Here is a 25,220-nt window from a genome sequence, read left to right as displayed (position 1 = left end):
GTTTATATGCCAATACACAGACTAGGATATAAACTAGAAATTTAAGTGTTAACACACAAAGATAAATAAAATTATATATATATATATATGTCATATATATACACATATATACGTGTATATATATACACACACACACACATATATATATAAAATTGAAAACAGAAATGGAAAAAAAGTATACAAGTATAAAATAGAAGTGCATCTGGGTGGCTCAGTCGGTTAAGTGTCTGACTCTTGATTTTGGCTCAGGTCATGATCTCATAATTCCTGGGATCGAGCCCTACATCAGGTTCTGCACTTAAAATGCAGAGCCTGCTTGGGATTCTTTCTCTCTCTTTCTGTCTGCCCTCCCCTGCTTGCAAGCTCTCTTTTTCTCTTTTTCAAGATAAATACATAAACATTAAAAAAAAAAAAAAAAAAAGATATGGAGGCACCTGGGTGGCTCAGTCGGTTAAGTGTCCAACTTCGGCTCAGGTCATGATCTCGCAGTTCGTGAGTTGGAGCCCCACATCAGGCTCTGTGCTGACAGCTTAGAGCCTGGAGTCTGCTTTGGCTTCTGTGTCTCCCTCTGTCTCTGCCCCTCTCCTGCTCATACTCTGTCTCTCTCTCGAAAATAAATGAACATTAAAAAGTTTTTGAGAAAAGTATTAAATAGAAAAAAAGATTAATTTCAAAAATTACAAATCAATGAGTTTGTTGTAAAAATTATAGAAAAGGTTCTTAAACATCAAGATTCTTAGATATGACACAAAATATGGGCAACAAAAGAAAAAATAGATAACCTGGGCTTCATCAAAGTTACCAAATTGTGTACTTGAGAGGACATAATCAAGAAAGTGGAAAGCCCATAGAATAGGAGAAAACATTTTTTTTTAATGCGTATTTATTTTTGAGAGAGAGCACGCGTAAGCAGGGGTGGGGGCAGAGAGAGCAGGAGACACAGAATCCAAAGTAAGCTCCATGCTCTGAGCTCTGAGCTGTCAGCACAGAGGCTGATGCGGGGCTTGAACTCATGAACTGAGAGATCATGACCTGAGCTGAAGTCAGATGCTTAACCAACTGAGCCACCCAGTCACCGCAGGAGAAAACATTTCAAATCATATGTCCATATGTCACATGGATCTAGAATATATAAGGAACTTACAACTCAATAATAAAAAGGCAAATAATGCAATTAATAAATGGGCAAAGAATGTGAATGCACATTCCTTCAAAGCAGATATACAAATGGCTAATAAGCACATGAACATATGCCTGACATTGTTAATTATCAGAGAAATCAAAATCAAAATCACAGTGATACACAATTTCATACCCACTAGGATGGTTAGAATCACAAAATCAGATAATAACAATTGTTGAGGATGTGGAGAAATTGGAACCCTCATACACTGATAGTAGAAATCTAAAAATGATTCAACCTCTTTGGAAAACTATCACTTCTTCAAATGATTAAATATGCAATTTCATTCCTAAGTGTATATATATCCATGAGAAATGAAAGCACATTTGCACACAGAAACTTCTATAAGAATGTTCATGGCAGCATTCTTCGTAATAGCCAAAAGGTAGGAAAAAAAACAAATGTCCATCAATGGATGAATGGATAAACACATGTGGTACACACATACAATAGAATATTTTTCAGCTATATAAAGAATAATACTGATACATGCTACATCATAGACGAAATTTGAAAACATATAGTAAGTGAAGTAAGCTAGATACAAAGGCCACATATATATATGAGTGTGTTCATATGAATGTCCAAAATAGAGAAACCTGTAGAGATTGGAAATAGATTAGTGATTGCTTGGGACTGGAGTGAAAGATGGGGGTATGAGGAATGATAGCTAAGGGGTACAGGGTTTCTTTTTGAGGTAATGGAAATGTCCTAAAATCGACTGTAGTGATGTTTGTATATATGTGTGAATATGCTAAAAACCATTGAATTGTACGTTTTAAATGGGTAAATTGTGTGGTATGGTATGTGAATTATATTTCAATAAAGCTGTTTAAAAATGAGTCATGACTTGGCAGATACAAATGAAGTATCTGCTTTTTATTAAGAATGGGATGAAGATAGAACTTTGTCACGTTGAAGTATCCATGATAAATTGTTGAGTGAGAATTGTTGATTGAAAGATACATCATGACATGCCTGGATGGCTCAGTTGGTTAAGCATCCAACTCTTGATCTCAGTTCAGGTTGTGATCCCAGGATCAAGGGATTAAGCCCTGCAGTGGGCTCTGTACTGAACATGGAGGCTGGTTAAGATTCATTCTCTCTCTGTCTCTCTGTCTCTCTGTCTCTCTGTCTCTCTCTCTTTCTCTGTCTCTCCCCTCCCCTTCCCCCTTTGCCCCTCTCTTCCACTTGTGCTCTCTCTAAAAGCAAAAAAATTTAAAAGACATCACAAAACCGTAAGTCAAGTAAACCATACTGTCTAAAAATTATTTTTGATAAAATTAATTTTATTTTAAAATATTTTTCCCCTTATTTTTTTTTCTAATTTCCCTACTATGGGTATTTATTACTTATATAATAAGAGTGTTTTCCCCACAGACTGGGAAGATATGAAGCCCAAACTAAAAGTTTTATATTTAATATATAAAATTGTGTGTTGGAGATGTCAAAAACTTAACAGTATTAGGCTGCAGTAATCAAAATAACCAGGAAGAGGTCACATTTGGCTTATATACAGTTTGGGTGAATTATTTTATTTTAATTTAATTTAATTTTATGTTTGGGGGGGTGAATAATTTTAAACCGGTAAACATTTCAGGGGAAGTTTTCAGAATGGATAAAGCTATAGAAACCATATAGAATGCTTGAAGGGACTGGGGATATCTAGCTTAGTGGAAAATACTGTTGGACATAAAAGTTGTCTTTAAAAATGATCAGGGTGGGGCGCCTGGGTGGCTTGGTCGGTTAAGCGTCCGACTTCGGCTCAGGTCACGATCTCGCGGTCCGTGAGTTCAAGCCCCGCGTTGGGCTCTGTGCTGACTGCTCAGAGCCTGGAGCCTGTTTCAGATTCTGTGTCTCCCTCTCTCTCTGCTCCTCCCCTGTTCATGCTCTGTCTCTCTCTGTCTCAAAAATAAATAAACGTTAAAAAAAAAAAAAATGATCAGGGCTTTTTTTTTTTTAGTTTTTTATTTATTTTGAGAAAGACAGTGCAAGTGGGGGAGGGGCAGAGGGGGGGGGGCAGAGAGAATCCCAAGTAGGGATGGGGCCCGAATTCATGAAAGCATGAGATCTTGACCTGAGCTGAAACCGAAAGTGGGACACTTAACCAAATGAGCCACCAAAGTGCCCTGATCAGTGCTTGTTTTATTGAAGAAGAATTAGATTTATTCCATGTGGCTTCATTGACAGAACTAAGACCAGTAAGTAAAGATAAATGATAGATTTTGGATCAGCCTAAGTCACTTTTCAAATTATGTAAGGAGCTCCATTATTTAGACATTGTCTTGAATCTGTCATCTGATTGAGTGGGAGGTCAGTTTAAGTTTCTGTCCAGCTCTTCAGATTCAAATTCACTTGGCATTTGTAATCCTGTTACTTCAACTGCAGTTATCAATTAGTGATGAGTTGGGAGAGGGGTAGCATGTGTAGTTTATAATTCAAAGGAAACTTTTGTCTCTTTTCTGTAATTTCTTTGATGTTTTGAGTCATAATTTTTTTGTATTGTGGTAAAATAAACAGCATAAAATTTACCACTTTAAGTGTACAGTTCAGTGGCATTAAGTACATTCACAATGTTGCATAACCATCACCACTATCTATTTCCAGAACTATCTTCTCCTAAACGGAAACTATGCCAATTAAACAATAACTGCCCATTCTACCTCCTCCTAAGCCCTGGTAACCTCTATTCTATCTTGTATCTCAATGAATTAGCCAGTTCTAGGAATCTCATAAAGTGGAATCATAAAATAATTGCCCAGTTGTATCTGGCTTATTTCACTTAGCATGATGCTTTCAAGGTCCATCTACATTCTAGCATGTATCAGAATATCATTTCTTTTTATGCCTGAATAATATTCCACCATATGTATATACCACATTTTGTTTACCCATTTATTTTTGATAGACATTTGGGTCTGTCAAATGCTTTTAATTGGAATTGCTGGATCATATGGTAATTCTATTTCAACTTTTTGAGGAAACTGTTTTTCACACTAGCTGGCCCATTTTACATTCCCACCAGCCGTGCACAATAGTTCTGATTTCTCTGTATCTCTCTCTTTTTTTTTTTTAAGTCTATTTATTTTGAGAGAGAGAGAAAGAGCAAGTTGGGGAGGGGCAGAGAGAGAGAGGGAGAGAGAATCCCAAGCAGGCTCAGCTCTGTCAGTGCAGAGCCCAACACGGGACTCAAACCCACGAACCATGAGATCGTTACCTGAGCTGAAGTCAGATGCTAACTGACTTAGCCACCCAGGTGCCCCTGATTGCTCTATATCTGTACCAACACTTGATACCTTCTATTTTTTTTTTTTTTTATAATTGTCATCCAAATGGGTATGAAGTAGTGTCTCATTGGAGCTTTGATTTGGCATTTCATTCATGATGTTGATCATCATTTCATTTACTTATTGGCTATTTGTGTATCTTCTTTGAAGAGAAGTCTATTCAGATTCTTTTCTCATCTTTGAATTGGGTGCTTGCTTTTTGTTTCGAGTAATGAGAATCTTTTTTAATAGATTGTCCACACAATGTGGGGCTTGAAGTCAAGACCCCAAGATCAAGTCTTATGCTGTCTCAACTGAGCTAACCAGGTGCCCTCTGAGAGTTGTTTGTTGTTTTTTTTTTTAATCGAAGTATAGTTGACACAAAAGTTGTGAGAGTTCTTGATATATTATGGCATTAATCACATACCAACTATATGATTTACAGATGCTTTCTTCGATTCTGTGTGTTGTCTTACTCTTTTTTATTTTTATTAAAAAAAATTTTTTTTTAATGTTTATTTTTGAGAGAGACAGAGGCAGAATGTGAGTGGGTTAGGGGCAGAGAGAGAGGGAGACACAGAATCTGAAGCAGGCTCCAGGCTTTGAGCTGTCAGCATAGAGCCTGACATGGGGCTCGAACTCAGGAGCTGTGAGATCATGACCTGAGCTAAAGTCAGACGCTCAACCGACTGAGCCACCCAGGTGCCCCTTTTTACTCTTTTTTAAAGTGTTTTTTTAGTTTTCAGAGAGAGAGAGAGTAAGTGAGGGGCAGAGAGAGAGGGTGACAGAGGATCTGAAGTGGGCTCTATGCTAACAGCAGCAAGCCTGATGCAGCACCCAAACTCATGAGCCCTGAGATCATGACCTGGCCAAAATCAGATGCTCAACCAACTGAGCCACCCAGGTGTCCCTCTCTCTTTTTTTAAAAAAGTGTTTATTTATTTTGAGAGAGAGAGAGTGGGAACAGAGGGCGGGGCAGAGAGAGAGGGAGACAGAGAATCCCAGGCAGGGTCCGCACTCTCAGTGCGTAGAGCCCAATGCAGGGCTCAGTCCCATGAACCATGAGATCATGACCTGAGCCAAAATTAAGGGTCGGACACTCAGCCAACTGAGCCACCCAGGCACCCCTTTACTCTCTTTATGGTGCACTACTTTGGTAAAGCCCAATTTTTCTGTTTTTTCTCTTGATGCCTGTGTTGTTGGTGTCATATTTAAGTAATTATTGACAAATCTAAGGTCACAAAGATCTTCCCCTGTGTTTTCTTCTAAGATTTTTAGAGTTTTAGCTCTTTGATTCATTTAGAGTTAATTTTTGTGTATGGTAGAAGGTAAGGATCCATCTTCATTCTTTTGCATGTGGATATCCAGTTTTCCTAGTATCATTTGTTGAAAAGACCACCCTTACCCCACTGAAGGGTCTTGGCATCCTTACCAAAAATAGTTTGACCATTTATATGAGTTTATTTCTGGACTCTGTGTTTTATTCCATTATTATATGTTTGTCCTTATGTCAGTACCATACCATTTTGATTAGTATAGCTTTGTAGTAAGTTTTGAAATCAGAAAGTGTGTGTCTTATAACTTCACTCTGTTTCAAGATTGTTTTGGCTAGTTGGGATCCATTGACGTAACATACAAATTTTTATTAAAAAAAATTTTTTTTAATGTTTATTTATTTTTGAGAAAGAGAGAGACAGAGTGTGAGCGGGACAGGGGCAGAGAGAGAGGGAGACACAGAATCTGAAGCAGGCTTCAGGCTCTGAGCTGTCAGCACAGAGCCCAATGTAGGGCTTGAACTCACTAACCCTGAGATCATGACCTGAGTGGAAGTTGGACACTTAACTGACTGAGCCATCCAGGAGCCCCATTAGGAGTTTTCTTTCTTTTTTTTTTAGAGTTGATGATTTTTTTTTCCAATTTTTATTTCTTTTAAATGTTTTTTTTTTGTAAGTTAATTTTTTATTTATTTTGAGAGAGAGATAGAGAGCTAGTGGGGGAGGAGCACAGAGAGAGGGACACAGAATCCAAAGCAGGCTCTGCAATGTCAGCACAGAGCCCGATACAGGGCTCAAACTCATGGACAGTGAGATCATTACCTGAGCCAAAACCATGAGCCAGATGTTTAACCAACTGAGCCACCTAGGTGCCCCTCAATTTTTATTTTTAATTGCAGTATAATTGACATGCAATATTAGTTTCAGGTGTATAACATGGTAATTAGGTAATTATAAACATTACCAAATGCTTACCACAATGAGTATAGTAACCATCTGTCAACATAAAAAATTATTCACTGTATTTCCTATTTTGTATTTAATCACTGTTGTGATTTATTTATTTTATAATTGGACATTTGTACCTTTTAATCCCCTTCACCTATTTTGCTCATCCCCTTCCCCTCTTATAACCACCAATTTGTTTTCTGTATTTATGAGTCTGCTTCTGTTTTTTCGTTTGCTCATTTGTTTTGTTTTTTAGATTCCAGATATAAATAAAATCATATGGCGTTTTTGTCTTTATCTGACTTACTTTCATTTAGCATAATACCAACTAGGTCCATCCACGTTGTCATGAATGGCAAGATTTCATTCTTTCGTCCTCCTTCCCCTAGATTTCATTCTTTTAAAATATTTTTTTCATGTTTATTTATTTTTGAGAGAGAGAGAGCGGGTGCACAAGTGGGGGAGGGGCAGAGAGAGGGGGATAGAGGATCTGAAGTGGGCTTCACATTGACAGCAATGAGCCCAATGTGAGGCTCAGATTCGCAAACTGTGAGACCATGACCTAAGCCGAAGTTGGACGCTCAACCGATTGAGCCACCCAGGTGCCCTTAGATTTCATTCTTTCTTATGCTGAGTAATATTGCATTGTGTACGTATATTACATCTTCTTTATCAGTTCATCTGTCAGAGGACAATTAGGTTGTTTCCATATCTTGTCTATTGTAAATAATACTGCAGTAAATATAGGGGTGCATATATCTTTTCAAATTAGCATTTTCATTTTCTTTGGGTAAATCCCCTGAAGTAGAATTACTAGATTGTATGATATTTCTATTTTTAATTTTTTAAGGAATTGCCACTTGGTTTTCCACAGTGGTACCAATTTACATTCCTACCAATAGTTCACAAAGGTTTGCTTTTCTCTACATTCTGGCCAGCACTTACCATGTCTTGTTTTTTTGGTAATAGCCATTGTGACAGGTGTAAGGTAACATCTCATTGTGGTTTTAATTTGTATTTCCCTGATGGTTAGTGACACTGAGCATCTTTTCATGTGTTTGTTGTCCATCTGTATGTATTCTTTGGGAAACATCTTTTCAGGTTCTCTTACCATTTATTAATCGGATTATTTGTGGGGTTTTTTGGGTGCTGAATTGTATGAGTTCCTTATATATTTTGGATATCAACCCCTTGGTGGCTATTATCATTTGCAATTGTCTTCTCCTGTTCAATATATCACCTTATTGCTTTGTGGATAGTATCCTTTGCTGTACCAAAGCTTTTTAGTTTGATTCAGTCTCAATAGTGTATTTTTGCTTTTGTTTCCCTTGCTTGAGGAGAGAGGACCAGAAAAAATATTGTTAAGGCTGATGCCCAAGAGTTTACTGCCTGTGTTTTCTCCTAGGAGTTCTATAGTTTCATGCTCTACTTTAGGTCTTTAATCCATTTTGAATTTACCATTGTGTATAAAAGTATATGAAAGTGGTCCAGTTTCATTCTTTTGCATGCAGGTGTCCAGTTTTCCCAACACCATTAATGAAGAGATTGCCTTTTCCCCCATTGTATATTCTTGCTTCCTTTGTTGTAAATTAATTGACCATATAAGCATGGGTTAATTTCTGGGCTCTCTGTTCTATTGATGTGTCTACTTTTGTGCCAGTACTATACTGCTTTGATTCCTATAGCTATGTAGTATATCTTGACAACTGGGATTGTGATACCTCCAGTTTTGTTCTTCTTTCTTTGGCTCTTCAGGATCTTTTGTGGTTCCATACAAATTATGGACATTATTTGTTCTAGTTCTGTGAAAAATGCTGTTGGTATTTTCATAGGGATTACATTGAGTCTGTAAATTGCTTTTAGTAGTATGGACATTTTAACAATGTGAATTCTTTGAGCCCATGAGCATGTTATATCTTTTCATTTGTTTGTGTTGTCTTCAGTTTATTTCATTGGTATGTTATAGTTTTCAAAGTACAGGTCTTTAATCTCCTTTGTTAAATTTATCCCTAGGTGTTTTATTCTTTTCAGTACAATTGTGAATGGGATTGTTTTCTTAATTTCTCTTTCTGCTACTTTTTGTTTAATGTTTATTTATTTTTGAGAGAGAGAGAGTGGGCACAAGCAGGGGAGGGGCAGAGAGAGGGGACAGAGGATCTGAAATGGGCTCTGTGCTGACAGCAGCGAGCCTGATATGGAGCTCAAATTCATGAACCAGGAGATCATAACTTGAGCCAAAGTCAGACACTCAATCAACTAAGCCACCCAGGTGCCCCTCTGCTATTTCTTTATTAATGTATAGAGATGGAACAGATTTTTATATATTTGGTATCTTGGAACATTACTGAATTCACTTATTCTAATAATTTTTGGTGGAGTCTTTAGGGTTTTCAACATGTAGTATCATGTCATCTGCAGATAGTGACCATTTTACCTTTTCCTTACCAATTTGGATGCCTTTCATTTCTTCTTTGATTGCTGTGACTAGGATTTTAGTAATGTGTTGAATAAAAGTGGCAAGGATAGGCATCCTTGTTTTGTTCCTGCTCTTAAAGGAAAGCTTTCCACTTTTAACTATTCACTATGATGTTAACTATGGGTTTTTTATCTATGTCCTTTATTATGTTGAGGTATGTGTCCTCTAAACACACCTTATTGAAAGTTTTTATCATGAATGTATATTGACTTTTGTCAAATGTTTTTCTACATTTATTGAGGTGATCATATGAATTATATCCTTCATTTAGTTAATGTAGTGTATCATGTTGATGGAGTAATGGATATCGAACTATCCTTGTATTCCTGGAATAAATCCAACTTGATCATGGTGAATGAACCATTTAATGTATTGCTGAATATGGTTTGCTAATATTTTGTTGAGTATTGGTCTGTAATTTCTCTCCCTTTTTTTTATTGTATCTGTGTTCAGTTTTGGTATCAGGATAATGATGGCCTCATAGAATAAATTTGGAAGCATTTCTTTCTCTTTTATATTTTTAAAGTAGTTCAAGAAAGATAAGTATTAACTCTTCTTTAAGTGTTTGGTAGAATTCATCTGTGAAACCTTCTAGTCCTGGACTTTTCTTTCTTGGTTGTTTTTTGATTATGATTCAATTTTGTTATTAGTAATTGGTTTGTTCAGATTTTCCTTTTTTTCTTGATTCAGTTTTGGAAAATTGTATATTTATAAGCAGTTTATCCACTTCTATGTTGTCAATTTAGTTGGCATATAATTTTTTATAATATTTTACAGTCTTTTGTATTTCTGTAATGTTGGTTGTAACTTCTCTTTCTAATTTTATTTATTTGAGTTCTCTGTCTTTTTTTCTTGACGAGTCTGGCTAAGATTTATTAATTTTGTTTATCTTTTGAAAGAACTAGCTTTTAGGTTCACTGATCTATTTTTTTTTGAGTCTCTATTTCATTTATTTCTACTTTGATCTTTATTATTTCCCTCCTTCTACTAATTTTTGACCTTGTTCATTCTTTTTCTAGTTTCTGTATGTGTAACATTAGCTTGTTTATGAGAGTTTCCTCAAAATGGATTAAAGAACTGAATGTGAGACCTGAAACCATAAAAATTCTAGAAGAGAGCACAGGAAGCTATTTCTCTTACATCAGCTGTAGTAACATTTTTCTAAATATGTCTCCTAAGGCAAGGGAAATAAAAGCAAAACTAAACTATTGGGACTACCTCAAAATAAAAACCTTCTGCACAGCAAAGGAAACAGTCAACAAAACAAAAAGACAACCTATTGAATGGGAGAAGATATTTGCAAATGATATATCCAGTAAGGGGTTAGTATCCAAAATATATATAAAGAACTTATACAACTCAATACCAAAAAAATAGGGGCACCTGGGTGGCTCAGTTGAGCGTTGGACTTCAGCTCAGGTCATGATCTCACAGTTCGTGGGTTCATACCCTGTGTCAGGCTCTGTGCTGACACCTCAGATCCTGGAGCCTCTTTCAGATTCTGTGTCTCCCTCTCTCTGCCCCTCCCCTGCTCACGTTCTTTCTCTTTCTCTCAAAAATAAATAAGCATTAAAAAATTAAAAACAACAACAACAACAACAACAAATAATCCAATTACAAAATGGGCAGAAGACATGAATAGATTTACTCCAAAGAAGACATACAGAGACCAACAGGCACATGAAAAGATGATCCACATCACTCATCATCGAGGAAATACAAATCAAAGCTATAATGAGATATCACCTCACACCAGTCAGAATGGCTAAAATCAAAAACATAGGAAACAACAAGTTCTGGCAAGGATGTGGAGAAAAAGGGTCTTTGTTCACTGTTGGTGGGAATGCAAACTGGTACAGCCACTATGGAAAACAGTATGGAGGTTCCTCAAAAGATTTAAAATAGAACTACTCTGTAATTCAGTAATCACTCTACTGGGTATTTATCCCCAAAATACAAAAACACTAATGAACAGGATACATACACCCCTGTGTTTATTTGCAGTATTATTTACAATAGCCAAATTATGAAGCAGCCAGGTGTCCATCTATAATTTTTTTTTAATGTTTATTTATTTTTGACAGAGAGACTGAGCATGAGCAAGGGAGGGGCAGAGAGAGAGGGAGACACAGAATCCAAAGCAGGCTCCAGGCTCTGAGCTGTCAGCACAGAGCCTGACGCGGGGCTCGAACTCACAGGCTGTGAGATCATGACCTGAGCTGAAGTTGGATGCTCAACTGACTGAGCCACCCAGGTGCCCCCACCAAGTGTCCATCTATAAATGAATGGATAAAAAGATGTGGTATACAAATGCAGTGGAATATTATTCAGCCATAAAAAAGAATGAAATCTTGTTATTTGCAACAATATGGAGAGAGCTAGAAAGTGTAATGCTGAGTGAAATAAGTTGGAAAAAGACAAATACCATATGGTCTCATTCATATATGGAATTTAAGAAACAGAACAAATGAGCAAGGAAAAAAGAATGAGAAAGACAAAACTATAGAGAACAAACTTACGGTTATCAGAGGGGAGATTGGTGGGGAGAAGGGTGAATTAGCTGATAGGGATTAAAGAGTGCACTTACTATGATGAAAAAATAATAAAAAGTGAGTATTGATAGGTATGAAGTTATTGCCATTTTGTCAGCTATTCTCTGGTTTTTGTTGTTCTCTTTTCCTTCTTTTTCTTTTGCTCTCTTCCCTTATTATTTGATTACTTTTTTTAGTGTTTACTTGTATTACTTTCTCTTTATTATTTGTGTGTCTATTGTTGGATTTTGGTTTGTGGTTACCGTGAGATTCATATGTAATATCCTATGTATATATAACAGTCTACATTAAGTGGAAGGTTGTTTAAGATCGAAAATATTCTGAAAGCAATACATGTTTGTTCCTTCCCTGCATGTTTTATGTATATGATGTCATATTTTGCATCTTTCTATTTTGTGTATCTTTTTTTTTTTTTTTTGAGTTAGCTCTACACCCAGTGTGGGTCTTGAACTCACAACCCTAGATCAAGATTCATATGCTCTACCAACTGAGTCAGCCAGGCACCCCTGTCGTGTGTGCACGTGCGTATCTCAACTAGTTTTTGTAGATATAATTGATTTTACTACTTTTGTATTTTAACCTTCATAGCAGTTTTATAAAAGAACGATCTACTAGCTTTACTGTATGTTTGCTTTTACCAGTGAAATGTTTTCCTTTCATAATGTTGTTATAGTTTTGACTTTTTTCTTTCCCCCTGCTTAAAGTTTCATTTAACATTTCTTATAAGGCTGGTTTAGTGGTGATGAACTCCTTTAACTTTTGTTTGTCTGGGAAGCTCTTTATATCTCCTTCAATTCTGAATGACAACTCTGGCAAATAGAGTAATCTTGGTTATAGGCTTTTTCTTTTTAGAGTTTGAATATATCATACCAGACCTTTTTTGGCCTGCAAAGTTTCTGTGAAAAACCAGCTGATAACTTTATGGGGTTTCCCTTGTATATAACTATTTTATTTTTTCTTGCTGTTTCTATGATTCTCTCTTTATCTTTAATTTTTGGCATTTTAATTATGTGTCTTGGTGTGGACTGCTATGGGTTCATATTTTTGGGGATTCTCTGTGCTTCCTAGGCCTGGATATCTGTTTCTTTCCCCAGTTTAGGGAAGTTTTCAGCTATTATCTCTTAAGTAAGTTTTCTGCCCCTTTCTATTTTTCTTCTGCCTCTGGATCGCCCCGTAATTGTGGATATTAGTATGCTTGATATTGTCATAAAGATCCTTTAACCTATCCTCATTTTTTAAAAAATCCTTTTTTTCTGTTCAGCTTGGATGCTTTCCCCTACCTTGTGTTCCATTCGTTGAATTGTTCTTCTGTATCCTCTCTTCTGTTGTTGATTCCCTCTAGTGTATTTTTGATTGCACTTACTGTATTTTTTTCAGCTTTGATTGGTTCTTTTTTTATGTTTTCTCTTTGTAATGTTCTCACTGAGTTCATCTACTCTTCTCCCAAGTACAGTGAAAATGTTTATGACCATTATTTTGAACTCTTAATCATGTAGACTATTTAATCTCTGTTTTGTTTAATTCTTTTTTCTCCAGTTTGGTTTTGTTCTTTTGGTTGGAACATAATCTTCCGTCCCTCATTTTTTCTGATTCTCTGTGTTTGTTTCTATGTATTAGGTATGTCAGCTAGGTCTCCTAGTCTTGAAGATATTGGCCTTCTGTAGAAGGTGTGCTTTGGGGCCCAGTAGCACAATCCCACCCCCCATACCTCCATCACTAGAACCAGGTGCTCCAATGGTGTCCTTTCTGTAGGCTGCAGGTGCTATCTGGTTGTGCCTGGGCATGTGTGTTGCTGCTGCTATGGTGGGTGGGGCTGGTTCCTGCACCACCGGCTGAGCGTCCTAGCCACATCTGCTGCAGCCATGCTGGTGTGCAGGGCTGGCTCTCCTCCCTCTCTGGGGCAGGAATTGCTTTGGAGCAGATGCCAGTTCTAGCCAGGACTGCTTGCTGGGTGCACCAGGGCAGGAACCACTTTGAAAGGGTGCCTGCCAGGGTAGAATGATTGGGTGGGGCAGTTCCACAGGTGAATGCTGGGATGGGGCGAGCAGGACTAACAAGGTTAGCAAGGTAGAAAGAGAGTATCAGAACTGTCTCCCATAAACATCTGGCTACATAGGCCGAATGCAGTGCAGTTCCCCAAGGCTGGGGATGCCCAATGTTAAGCTTTATCTCCCTTTTCAGAGTTGACCTTCATGCCTGTGATATCCCTCCCACTTGTGGGATACTGTGTAGAGGGTTTGGTTCTTGACCACATCTCTGCTCTTACCCTTCTTGATGTGGACTTCTCTTTATATCTTTAGCTGTGGAGGAGCTGTTCTGCCAGTCAGTTCAGTTCCAGAGTGAATTGTATTATTGTATGTAGTTGTTGCCTTGATGTGTCCATAGGAGGAGGTGAATTCAGGATCCTCCTACTCTGCCATCTTCCTGAGATCTGGGTTTTTCTATATTGCAAAGAATCCTGTTGGGATGTGACAGGGATTGCATTGAATCTGTAAATAGGTCACTTTGGGTAGTACTGACATCTTAAAAATATTAAGTCTTCTAGTCTATGAACACAGGATGTCTTTCTATTTATTTATGTCTTCTTTAATTTCCTTCAGCAGTGTATTACAGTTATAATATATTTCTTTCTAAATCTTTTTGTCCTCCCTTCTTAAGCTGTTATGAATAGCTGCCATTTGTTGACATACTAAAAACCAGTGCAAAGGGTTTGGTAAGCAGTTTAACCTATAAACCACAGATTTGCTCTTGCACATTTGTGAACTTTGATTCAGACATTGTTTCTTGACCCAGAGTTTGGATATCATTTATTTCCTCTTATCAGAGATTCCTGACTTCTTTCCAGAGCCACATAACTGGTTTGATAATTTTGGTTTCTCCTTTCATGAATAACAAAGGACCATAAATCATTGGTAAATGATATATTTTGTTTCTGTATTAGAGCCATTGTTTTCCTCGGCATCTTTAGACCTAGTGTCAAATGCTGTCATTTTCTCATCGCTGAAGTGATCACATCTTGAGGTTTTCTAATCTCACTTTCAGTCTGTCTTAATTATCCCATTATTTTCTAGATTTTTGGTTCTGGACTCACAGTTGCTAATCCCATTTAATTGCCTAAACTACAGGCTTCGTCCAACATCTCAGGCTGTTTGTCTTGTTCTTTGGTTATACTTTGACTTTTCTAACATTCTACTACTAGATTTTACAATCTTGTATCTTTTCTTTTATGGAAAGAAACCAAAAGAAAGACCTTCCAGTTACATGGTTTATATGTGTACTCTGAAAAGTAGTAACTGTCTTTCTTTCAAGGAGAAGGGAATGGTTTTCCACTGTCAAAGAACAGAGAAATGCTGTTTAGGTAGGTAGTTATTGATACTTAAATGAGATGGTTCCTTGTGCTGTTCCGGATAGATTGTTTCCACCACAGAGATCGTTATTCAGTCATAAAAAGGTAATATTTAAAATAAATAATCCACCAGAATTTAAGATGTTTAAACAGTTCAAGTAGCTTTATTACATTTATGTTTAGTTTCTGATTAGAAATTTGACTTTTTTGGGGGCTCCTGGGTGGCTCAGTTGGTTAAGTGTCCGACTTCGGCTCAGGTCCTGATCTCGCGGTTCGTGGGGCCCCCATCGGGCCCTGTGCTGACAGTTCAGAGCCTAGAGCCTGCTTCGGATTCTGGGTCTCCCTCTCTGTCCCTCCCCTGCTCACACTCTGTCTATCTCAAAAATAAATAAACATTAAAAAAATTAAAACAAAAAAGAAATTTGACTTTTTTAATGTTCTTCAAAACTAATGGTTCTTTTTTGCCAGCTTTTTTCCTAAAATTTGGATTTTTTACTAAAAATTGAATAATCGTAAGATGTATTTTAAAAAGTTTTCCATGTCCCATTAAGTTATTGATTTAGAGTTTTTATCACTGTTGGGTATTAGCTCACCCAGGAAATAAAGGCTCTTATATAAAGTAACACTGGGATTTTGTGGACTTAAAATATTGCTGTTAAAAAATGTTTAAGTTTAGAAGAAACTGTTACAGCCAAATGGAATTAAGCTGTGATTCAGATGTAAATCTTCAACCCCACCCTGCCAACCTAAACCACCCCTTCCAATTTCCAATACCCACATACCTTATCTCATCCTTGTGTATCAGCCACTAAATTCTTGCCTTTGAATCTCCCTTTTAATTGTTAATGTTAAGGTATAAGTGGTATGTTACGTCTGGGTTTTTCTGTATGACATAGTTTTATTTTCTGTTGTATTGTCCCCCTTTCCTCATAAAAGCTCTATGAAGATCTGTGAAAAGCTCTATGGGAGAAAGATCTAATTAGATACGCAAAAGTGTTCAAATGCATAATAATATCTAGAATTATATAGTTTATTTTGAAGGAATTTTGCGGAAGAAATAAACGTGTTAATCGTTCTTCAGATGATTTGTAAACCTGCAGTTACATCAAATCTACAAGGTGCTAGGCCTCTGGATTTCATCATTTGCCAGCTGAACCTGAAATCAGCTGTATTCGGTAACCTTAGAACGCCTCACAGAGTAGCCTGGAATGTTCAGTCCTGGAATTGGAGTACAGTTGTGTGCCATCATTTACGTTTATGAAGTTCTTGGTTGAAAATTAGACCCATAAAGAAAACGGATTCATCTGGCAATATTTTGTATTCAAAGCTTATTATATTTTATTTAACAGAAACGCCCATCAAAACATTCACCCAGAAAACCAAGAATTAGTAAGGGTGCTTCGGGAGCAACTTCAAACAGAACAGGTACTATTGCTATTATATAAATATGTGTATTTATGTAAGGGGTAGATGTTGCTATTCTCCTTACATATGAAATGGTGATGAAACAATAAATTACTGTTTGGAAACATGGGGTGTTTTCCTGCTTTACTAATTTAAGTGATTCTGTTGATTGTATATTTTCAGATTAGGCAAATGACTAGTTTTAACTATTCAAATGTTTTCATGTGCATGTTTGTTTGTTTATTCTGAGAGAGAGAGGGAGAGAGAGGGAATACCAAGCAGGCTCCACATTTTCAGTGGAAGCTGGATGTGGGGCTAGAACTCCTGAACCTGTGAGATCATGACTTGAGCCGAAATCAAGACTTGGACACTTAACCAACTGAGCCACCCAGATGCCCCAAAACTGCTTTAAAAACAGCAGTTTTCCGGGGTGTGTGGGTGGCTCAGTTGGGCATCAGACCTTGCCTCAGGTCATGATCTCACAGTTTGTGGGTTCAAGCCCCACATAGTCTTTGCCCTGACAACTTGGAGCCCACTTTGGATTCTCTGTCTTCCTGTGTCTCTGCCCCTCCCCTGCTTACACTCTCACTCTCAAAAATAAACATTAAAAAAACAACAACAAAAAAAAAACCCCAGCAGTTTTCCTATTAGTTATTTGTGAGGAAATAATAACTATCTAATTGGCTTTAATGAAATGTAATGGAAAAACTATTTTTCTTTTTTAAGTTTATTTATTTATTTTGAGAGAGAGACCACATGTGCACATGCAAGCAAAGGAGGGTCAGAGAGGGAGAGAGAATCCCAAGGAGGCCCCATGCGGTCAGCACAGAGCCTGACAAGGGGCTCAGTCTCACAAACCATGAGATCATGACCTGAGCTGAAATGAGTGAGATGCTTAACTGACTGAGCCACCCAGGCACCCTAGATAAGCTATTTTTCTAACATCTAAGACCTACAAAGAAATGACTGTAAGGGGTGGCTTTTTTTTTTTCCTCTTCTTTTTCTTCAGTGGTCAAAGTTAGTAAAACTAGTTAGGCAAAAAAATAAAACTTTTCTGCCTCTTCTTTGCTTTTAACCAAATGGACTCTCTACGAACCAGAAATGTATTTCATGAAGGCTGGAATAAGTAGGATATTATACACCTGTATGTCAAGATAGCTAATATCAAAAAAACAAAAACCCTTAAAAATTGATTTCCCACCAATTAAATTTTAATTCCGAAGAGGGTTTTATAATTTATCCATTCACCAAATATTTATTAAACATCTACCATATGTCAGACATTGTTGTGGGCATTGAGGATTCAGTTGTGAGCTAAACAAACAAGAATTCCTGCCTTCATAAAATTTCAATTCACTGATGTAAAAATAGCTTAAGCATGTTAATAGTACTCTGTTCAAGGGCTGTTGTTATTAATAATTCATGCTGGGATAGTGTTTTATAATTTACAGAGTGCTTTCACATTACAACTATCTTATTTAATCTGCAAACACAAGTAAGGCAACAAGTATCATTCCCATCTAACATGTTAGATCACTAAGATTTACTTAAATGCACACTGGAATTACATGAATAGATCTGGCTATCCAGAAGTCCTACACTGAGCTGGATATTCCAGATTTCTTTGCACCACTTTCCAGTTCACCTACCTCACACATGGCATGTAGCTTTCGTTAGAATAAAGCTAGTGACTTAGCCCTTCCTGTGCGGGTCTGTATAGTAACAACTACCCATATGTAGCCATTTAATTTTAAATTGACCAAAATTAAATACAATTTAAATTTCAGTATGTTTTAATTACACTAGTCACCTTTCAAGGACTCAATACTCAAAGATATAAAGGAGATATCCATTACTGCAAAAAGTTTTGTTGGACAGCACTGGTAACTGGTAATTGTTTTTGTTTTGTTTTAGTTAATTTACAAAGAATAATAAGATAAAAGGTAGAGAGGGAGACTTAATTAAGTGCTATGTGTTTTTCTGTTTTTCTGTTTTAAATAATATAAAAGACTATAACATCAAGGTGTGACCGTAGCTTATAGAATATTCTAGTATTTTAGGACTGGTAAGAAATAGGAGATTTTGGTTATGTTTATTAGTTTTAGGTGACAAATCTTTTTTTTTTTTTTTACGTTTATTTATTTTTGAGAGAGCACAAGTGGGGGAGGGGCAGAGAGAGAAGGAGACACAGAATCTGAAGCAGGCTCCCAGCTCCCAGCTGTCAGCACAGAGCCTGACGCAGGGCTCAAACTCACAAACTGTGAGATCATGACCTGAGCCAAAGTCGGATGCTCAACCAACTGAGCCACCCAGGCACCCAGGTGACAAAAATCTTTGATTTGGTTTACAACTAAGAATAGTTCATATTTAGTGAATTCTATAATTTTTTTTTTTTTTTTTTTTTTTTTTGGTATTTGACGTTTTTAATGCTGGCTACTTTATAAGAGGTGTGCTGGGTGCTGTGAATATAGTTTTTTATAGGTATCTTCAAAGATACACATTACATACTGTGCTAGATTCCTTCCAGTGCCTGGGTCACTGCAGCGAGTCCTATAGGTAAAGTGCTCCTTCATAGCACTTACATTCTGATGGGTTCTTTGATATCTGGATGCTTCTTGTAGTGATGATTCTATTCAACATTCCTATTACAATCTCATAACAGTGATGTAACTGGGGAACATTAAATTTTACTAATCTGACCATGTGGAAGATTAAGTTCAAGGTACCAATGGTATTAAATTTCCTTCTTCCAAAATGACCAATATTCTTTGCAAGTTTAATTCTGGTCCCTTTGTGAGGCATGGCACACGTGCAACACTTACCAGGAATGTATGAATGAAAAAGATGTAAGAAATGATTAAAAGCTATTACTTGGGAAACCGTTTGATATATCTTTAGCTTTTGCATTAGCTCAGCCTGTGTTTCTCAGAATAACATAGTCATTCTAACAGTGAAAGAGAAACTCCTGAGTCAATGTAGGTTTTTGTCTTTAAAATGTGCTCAGGAAGGAAGGTAGAGACCGTGGAGCTTAATAAAACAATTTGGCTTCATAATTTTATCAAACTTATAAGATTTTAAGCTAATGCACATCTAAAACTTGATGAGGATTATACACTATTGACTGTGTTCTTAAGTATAATTAAGAGATAACTTTGAAAGCCCTGTGTGCATTGTGTAATTATGAATCCCTGTTTTCTCCTCAGGATGCCCCTGCTGCTGCTCGACAGCAGTTCTACACTGACATGTATTGTCCAATCTGTTTACATCAAGCCTCCTTCCCTGTTGAAACAAACTGTGGACATCTTTTTTGTGGTAAGCAAACAATACTATATTTGGTAAAAGTGACTATTTAGACCAAGACCCATAAATGTACATGGGCTAGATTCCTAATTTACTTTTTGTTTATTATTAAATTATTCCTAATTTACATTTTATATTTCACAAGTGGGGTAGGTTGCTTCTGATATCCTGTTAGCCACTTTTATTTAGTATCTGTGAGCTCAAAGATTAAAAGAAACCTAATTATTCAACTTCTCAATAAACAGAAATGTGTTTCTTTGAATGGTAATTCAAGTATATGAATACCATGAGGGATTCACTGAATCCTTCATTGTTTATCACTTTTTGGTAGTCCTTCCCAAGGCAGGAAGGTTCTCTCAAGGACCCTGCCCAAGACCTTCCCTTAGCTCTCCTACCTCCTTTTTATCCTGCGTCAGCACAAAAGTTATTAGCCTGTTGTGTGTGTGTGTGACCTTAGGAGGGTTTGTAAGAGAGAATAAGAACACAGAGCATATAGTAGGACAAGAAGGGAACACCAATTTCACACTTACTTAGTATCAGTAAGGGGTGCTTTCTACCTCTGGGCATTTCTTTCCTCCAGAAAGATTTCATAGAGAACGAGGTATCATATAGTCATTGCTTATTATGCTCCTATGAGATTGAGGAGCGTCAGTTACTACATACCTGCTATGTGCTGGACATTTAAGTTACTTCATTGTGTCAAACTCCAGATATGAGGAAACTGAAACTGAGCTAAGAAATTTTATAAAGGGTAACCCAGCCAGAGAAAGAGCCAGATTTTAAATGTAGGTCTACTTCAAACCCTGTGGTCAATTCTATTACGTGATTAGTGGCTTACATAACTACTCTCTACTTACCATTTATCCATTCACTAGACCTGTTGTTTTATTTGTAGCATTTCTTTCTTGTTCCAATGGCTATATTCAAGATAGGGTTCTAATTGTTCCCAAAATGTACCCATTTTCCATTTTAAGACTAATTTAAAATATAGCATACAATGATCCTTTAAGTTTCTTTCTCCCTATTGTATCTTTTGTTTGGGATTATATAGAATTATTAGGTATATAGTGCTATTATTTATGCTCTCAGGGATGGCATAAATACTTTGAAATCCATATCATGCAATGCAGGGTTTTCTATACCTTTTCTATACCTGACCAGTCCCATTATTGCATCATCCATTAATTTCATTGTCTTCCCTAAAGGTTTTGCCTAAATTAGCTAACAAGTTATAAAACACTTATTTCAGTGTCTTTGTCTGTTGGGAATGCTAATGAGCAGCAAAATTATGAAAGATCAGCTACAGGGAATTAAATGACCACAGAGAAAGCAGATACTTTTCCCCCTCTCGAACCTCTGGTAGATATTCCTCATCAATTGGACATTCTTTCTGAGTCTGGATATGGCCTAAATGGCCATCCTTTAACCCAATACTTTGGACAGGTGTTAAGAATCAGTGCGGTTTGGCAGGCTAGATGAACTCTATTTGCCAGCCCAGGCTTAGGTAATTCACTGAGTGGATAACCTAGTCAATTCAAAGATGGCTGTATTGTGTTCTTGGTTTCTGGGTCTGACGTAATTGGGTAGATTGCTTCTGATATCCTGCTGTACTTGCTAGACACTTATTTACTGTCTCTAGGTTCAAAGATTCAAAAAACTTGTTACTCAGCTTCTCAAACAGAAATGTGTTTCTTTGAATAGTAGTTCAAGTATATTGATACCGTATATATCCAGAGCACCTTAGCTTAGTTCCTATATATGGAACTACAGTTCTGTTCCTTTACAGTGCGTTAAGAATAATAACAGAACAGACTTCATCTTACTTGCATTTGTAACCCACATTGTTTTATTTAATTCTCCAGCAGTCTTATGAGGTGTTTTTCCCATCTTACAAATAAATAGATTGAGAGAGATTGTGACCCAGATTAATGTCATTGTCTCTCCCACCATCTTATTTAGGTGGATCTCTCTTTTTATACAGGGGGAAGGTTGAAGAAAAGGGAAAACATTAAGCATATCACAGCAGATGTGTGTGAACTGAAGTGTTTGATTTGCTGGACCATAGTTTTTCTGTGCAGGCAGTGGCCATTACATAATTTGCAAAACAAGGACATCTGTACCCCAATTTGTAGAAAAGAGATGTGGGATTAAATAAGTTAACATATGTCAAAACACATTGAACTTTTGAGTGAAAAGGTCATAGATAAAACTAAGGCATCATTACAGATGTTAATACTGACAAGATTTATAAGTTTTGCTTTCATATAGTTTCTATATGAAATTAGATTGCTCAAGTTAATAAATATTAGCTAACACAGCACTCTGAAAGTAGGAAAAGATACCAGATAAAAATTCTTTAGCTTTTAAATTCATCTTTAAATCACTGAACCAGTTTTACATCACAGTCACTGTAATGTCCAATTTGTTGTTTTTTTTTTTTTTTAAACGTTTATTTATTTTTGGGACAGAGAGAGACAGAGCATGAATGGGGGAGGGGCAGAGAGAGAGGGAGACACAGAATCGGAAGCAGGCTCCAGGCTTCGAGCCATCAGCCCAGAGCCTGACGCGGGGCTCGAACTCACGGACCGCGAGATCGTGACCTGAGCCGAAGTCGGACGCTTAACCGACTGAGCCACCCAGGCGCCCCTGTAATGTCCAATTTGGATAGCCTTTGCTTAGCCCGTTGGATGCTCACCAGTCTCCTTACATACCACTTAGTTCTACTTCTGGTATTTGCTCTTTGCTATTCATAAAACTTGGAGCATCCTCCCTCCTGTTTTCTATTTCTAAATCTTACCTATCCTACAAAGTTCAGTTCAAATCCTTTCTCATCTACAAATGACTCTCTGATATATCCCAGAATTCTCTCTCCTACATACCTTTTGTACTTAAAGTTAATATTACATAGTTTGAGATTTAACTACCTTCTGATTGATTTCAGTATGTCACCTTGGACTTCTCAATTTGACTGTCATTGCTTATTCCAAATTCTAGACATTTATTTGATCTGGAAGAATCAGAATAAGGAACGCAGAAGGGCTAACCTAGGTTGCTAAGACAAGGATAAGAAGACAGATAGGGGCGCCTGTGTGGCTCAGTCTGTTAAGCATCCGACTTCGGCTCAGGTCACGATCTCATGGTTCGTGAGTTCAAGCCCCGCACTGGGCTCTGTCTTGACAGCTCAGAGCCTGGAGCCTGCTTCAGATTCTGTGTCTCCCTCCCTCTCTCTGCCCCTTGCTCGCACTCTCTCTTTCTCTCTCTCTCTTTCTCTCAAAAATCAATAAACATTAGAAAAAAACTCTTCTTAAAAAAATTTTTTTAAAAGAATACAGAAAAGATCTTGGAGGTAGAAGTGAGACTGGAAGCACTTAGTTCAGATTCACAATGGGACCTGAATGGTCTGAGAAACAGGCGTCCTGCAGAGAAGAAATGAATTGGGCCCTTAAACATCAGATAGGATTTTAAAGTATTCCTCCTCCTCTTTCTTCTTCATAAATAAATAAACAAAATAAAATAAAATAAATATTCCTTTTTCATTTGTTACTGGTCTGAACTTTAATGCTTATACACTTAGCTTACCTGCTAATTTTGAGGTCTATAAACTCTTCCTTTAAGCTGTGTTTAGTTGTTTTGCTGCTCATGAACAGCTTCAGGCAGAAAAATCAGATCTATCCAGTACAAAAGTTGATTGAATTATTGAACTAGATTATAAACTTTATTAGGTCAGATAGCATGTAATTTTTGTATCCTTTGGTTCCTTATTCATAGTACTTTATTATTATTATTGATACTACTGTAATTTGGCATTCTAAATTTTTAAAAAAATAGAAGCTATGTTTTTGTAACATACATACCATTTGGGACAGAAAATTTATGCTGTGATTTGTTGGTGATCATATTTGCAGTGATGTTCATTTATTTTACATAGGAAATGCAGTATTTTCTATTAAGCCTCACAGTATTGAAGCAGTTAATGTATTCTTGCTTTGGATTGTATAATTTTATCTTAATTGGTAGTTCAAATAAAAATATTTTTTAATGACTGGGAATTATTACCAGATTTGAATTTGCCTGAAATGAAATGAAATAAAAATATTTTAAAATAAGATGATGCTATAAAAATATTTCAGATTTGAAACTTTCTGAGGACTCATGGGCTTTAAAATTTAAAACATCAGTATTAATGTTTTTTTTTTCTCATTAGGTACCTGCATTATTGCATACTGGCGATACGGTTCATGGCTTGGGGCAATCAGTTGTCCAATCTGTAGACAAACGGTAATGTTTGTATCCAGAAAGCATCATTTATGCTAGTTTATTTTGTAAATTTTTATAATTTCTGTATCTAAATTTTCAATTATTTTTATTAAAGTTTTTATTTAAATTCCAGTTAATTAACATATAGTGTAATATTAGTTTCAGGTGTACGATATAGTGATTCAACACTTGGATATATCACCCTGGGCTCATCCGGGATTAAGTGCACTCCTTAATCCCATCATGTATTTAACCCATCCCTTCCCCCCCCCCCCCAACCATCAGTTTGTTCTCTATAGTTAAGGGTCTGTTTCTTGGTTTGCCTCTCTCTCTTTTTTCTTCCCCTTTGCTCATTTGTTTGTTTCTTAAATTCCACATATGAGTGAAATCATATATTTGTCTTTCTCTGACTGACTTATTTCACATAGATAATACTTTCTAGCCCCATCCACATCATTGTAAATGGCCAAGATTTCATTTTTTATTATGGCTTAGTAATACTCCACTGTACATACATACCACATCTTCTTTATCCATTCATCAGTCGATGGACATTTGGGCTATTTCCATAATTTGGCTATTAGAGTATTTTTGTATCCTTTGGGTAAATACCTAGCAGTGCAGATGCTGGATCATAGGGTAGTTCTATTTTTCCAAACTTCTATAATGTTACCCCCTTATTTATTTTTATTTTTATTTTTTTATTTTAGAGAGAGAGAGAGCACGAGTGGAGGAGAAGCACAGAGGGAGAGAGAGAATCTCAAGTATGCTCCACACTCAGTGCAGAGCCTGATGCAGGGCTCAATTCCACAACCCTGGGATCATAAGCTAAGCCAAAACCAAGTCGGACACTCAACTGACTGAGCCACCCAGACATCCCTCCATTATTTTTTTTTAATGTCTTACAGACACTAAAAAAAAGAAATTCCCTTTGAAATCCTTTAGTTGTAATAAAAAACAGCTGCTAAATGAATCCTCCCTAAAATTCTAATAAGTCTTTATTATAATACTAGCAAAGGAATAACTGAACTAGCTAATCAAGCTTAAACAGATATTTCCCCTACGTATACTTCTTTTGAAAAAAATATTTTTCCTTTTTTATTTATTTTTAATCTGCCCTTCTCCAGTGAGGGTGTAGGTAGCTTTCTATGATGGATAATAATTTTTTAAAATGTCTGTTTTAAGGTGCCTTCTTAGCACAGCGGGCAGCGCAT

General features: G+C 36.7%; 1 protein-coding gene across 5 annotated transcripts in view; it reads left to right on the top strand.

The window, feature by feature from the left end:
• The window catches only part of RNF170 (ring finger protein 170), a 43,415-nt gene that overhangs the window by 7,533 nt on the left and 10,662 nt on the right, over nucleotides 1–25,220 (top strand). For all 5 annotated transcript variants that reach the window (XM_049632488.1, XM_049632489.1, XM_049632490.1 and 2 more), the window contains 3 exons: nucleotides 16,395–16,470; nucleotides 19,653–19,761; nucleotides 23,954–24,027. In XM_049632488.1, coding sequence (XP_049488445.1) covers nucleotides 16,395–16,470; nucleotides 19,653–19,761; nucleotides 23,954–24,027 — 259 coding nt within the window. The remainder of the gene's footprint in view (nucleotides 1–16,394; nucleotides 16,471–19,652; nucleotides 19,762–23,953; nucleotides 24,028–25,220) is intronic.

The sequence above is a fragment of the Panthera uncia genome, chromosome B1 (genome assembly GCF_023721935.1).
Source record: "Panthera uncia isolate 11264 chromosome B1, Puncia_PCG_1.0, whole genome shotgun sequence".
Taxonomy (NCBI): Eukaryota; Metazoa; Chordata; class Mammalia; order Carnivora; family Felidae; genus Panthera; species Panthera uncia.
This window is presented reverse-complemented; position numbering and strand designations above follow the sequence as displayed.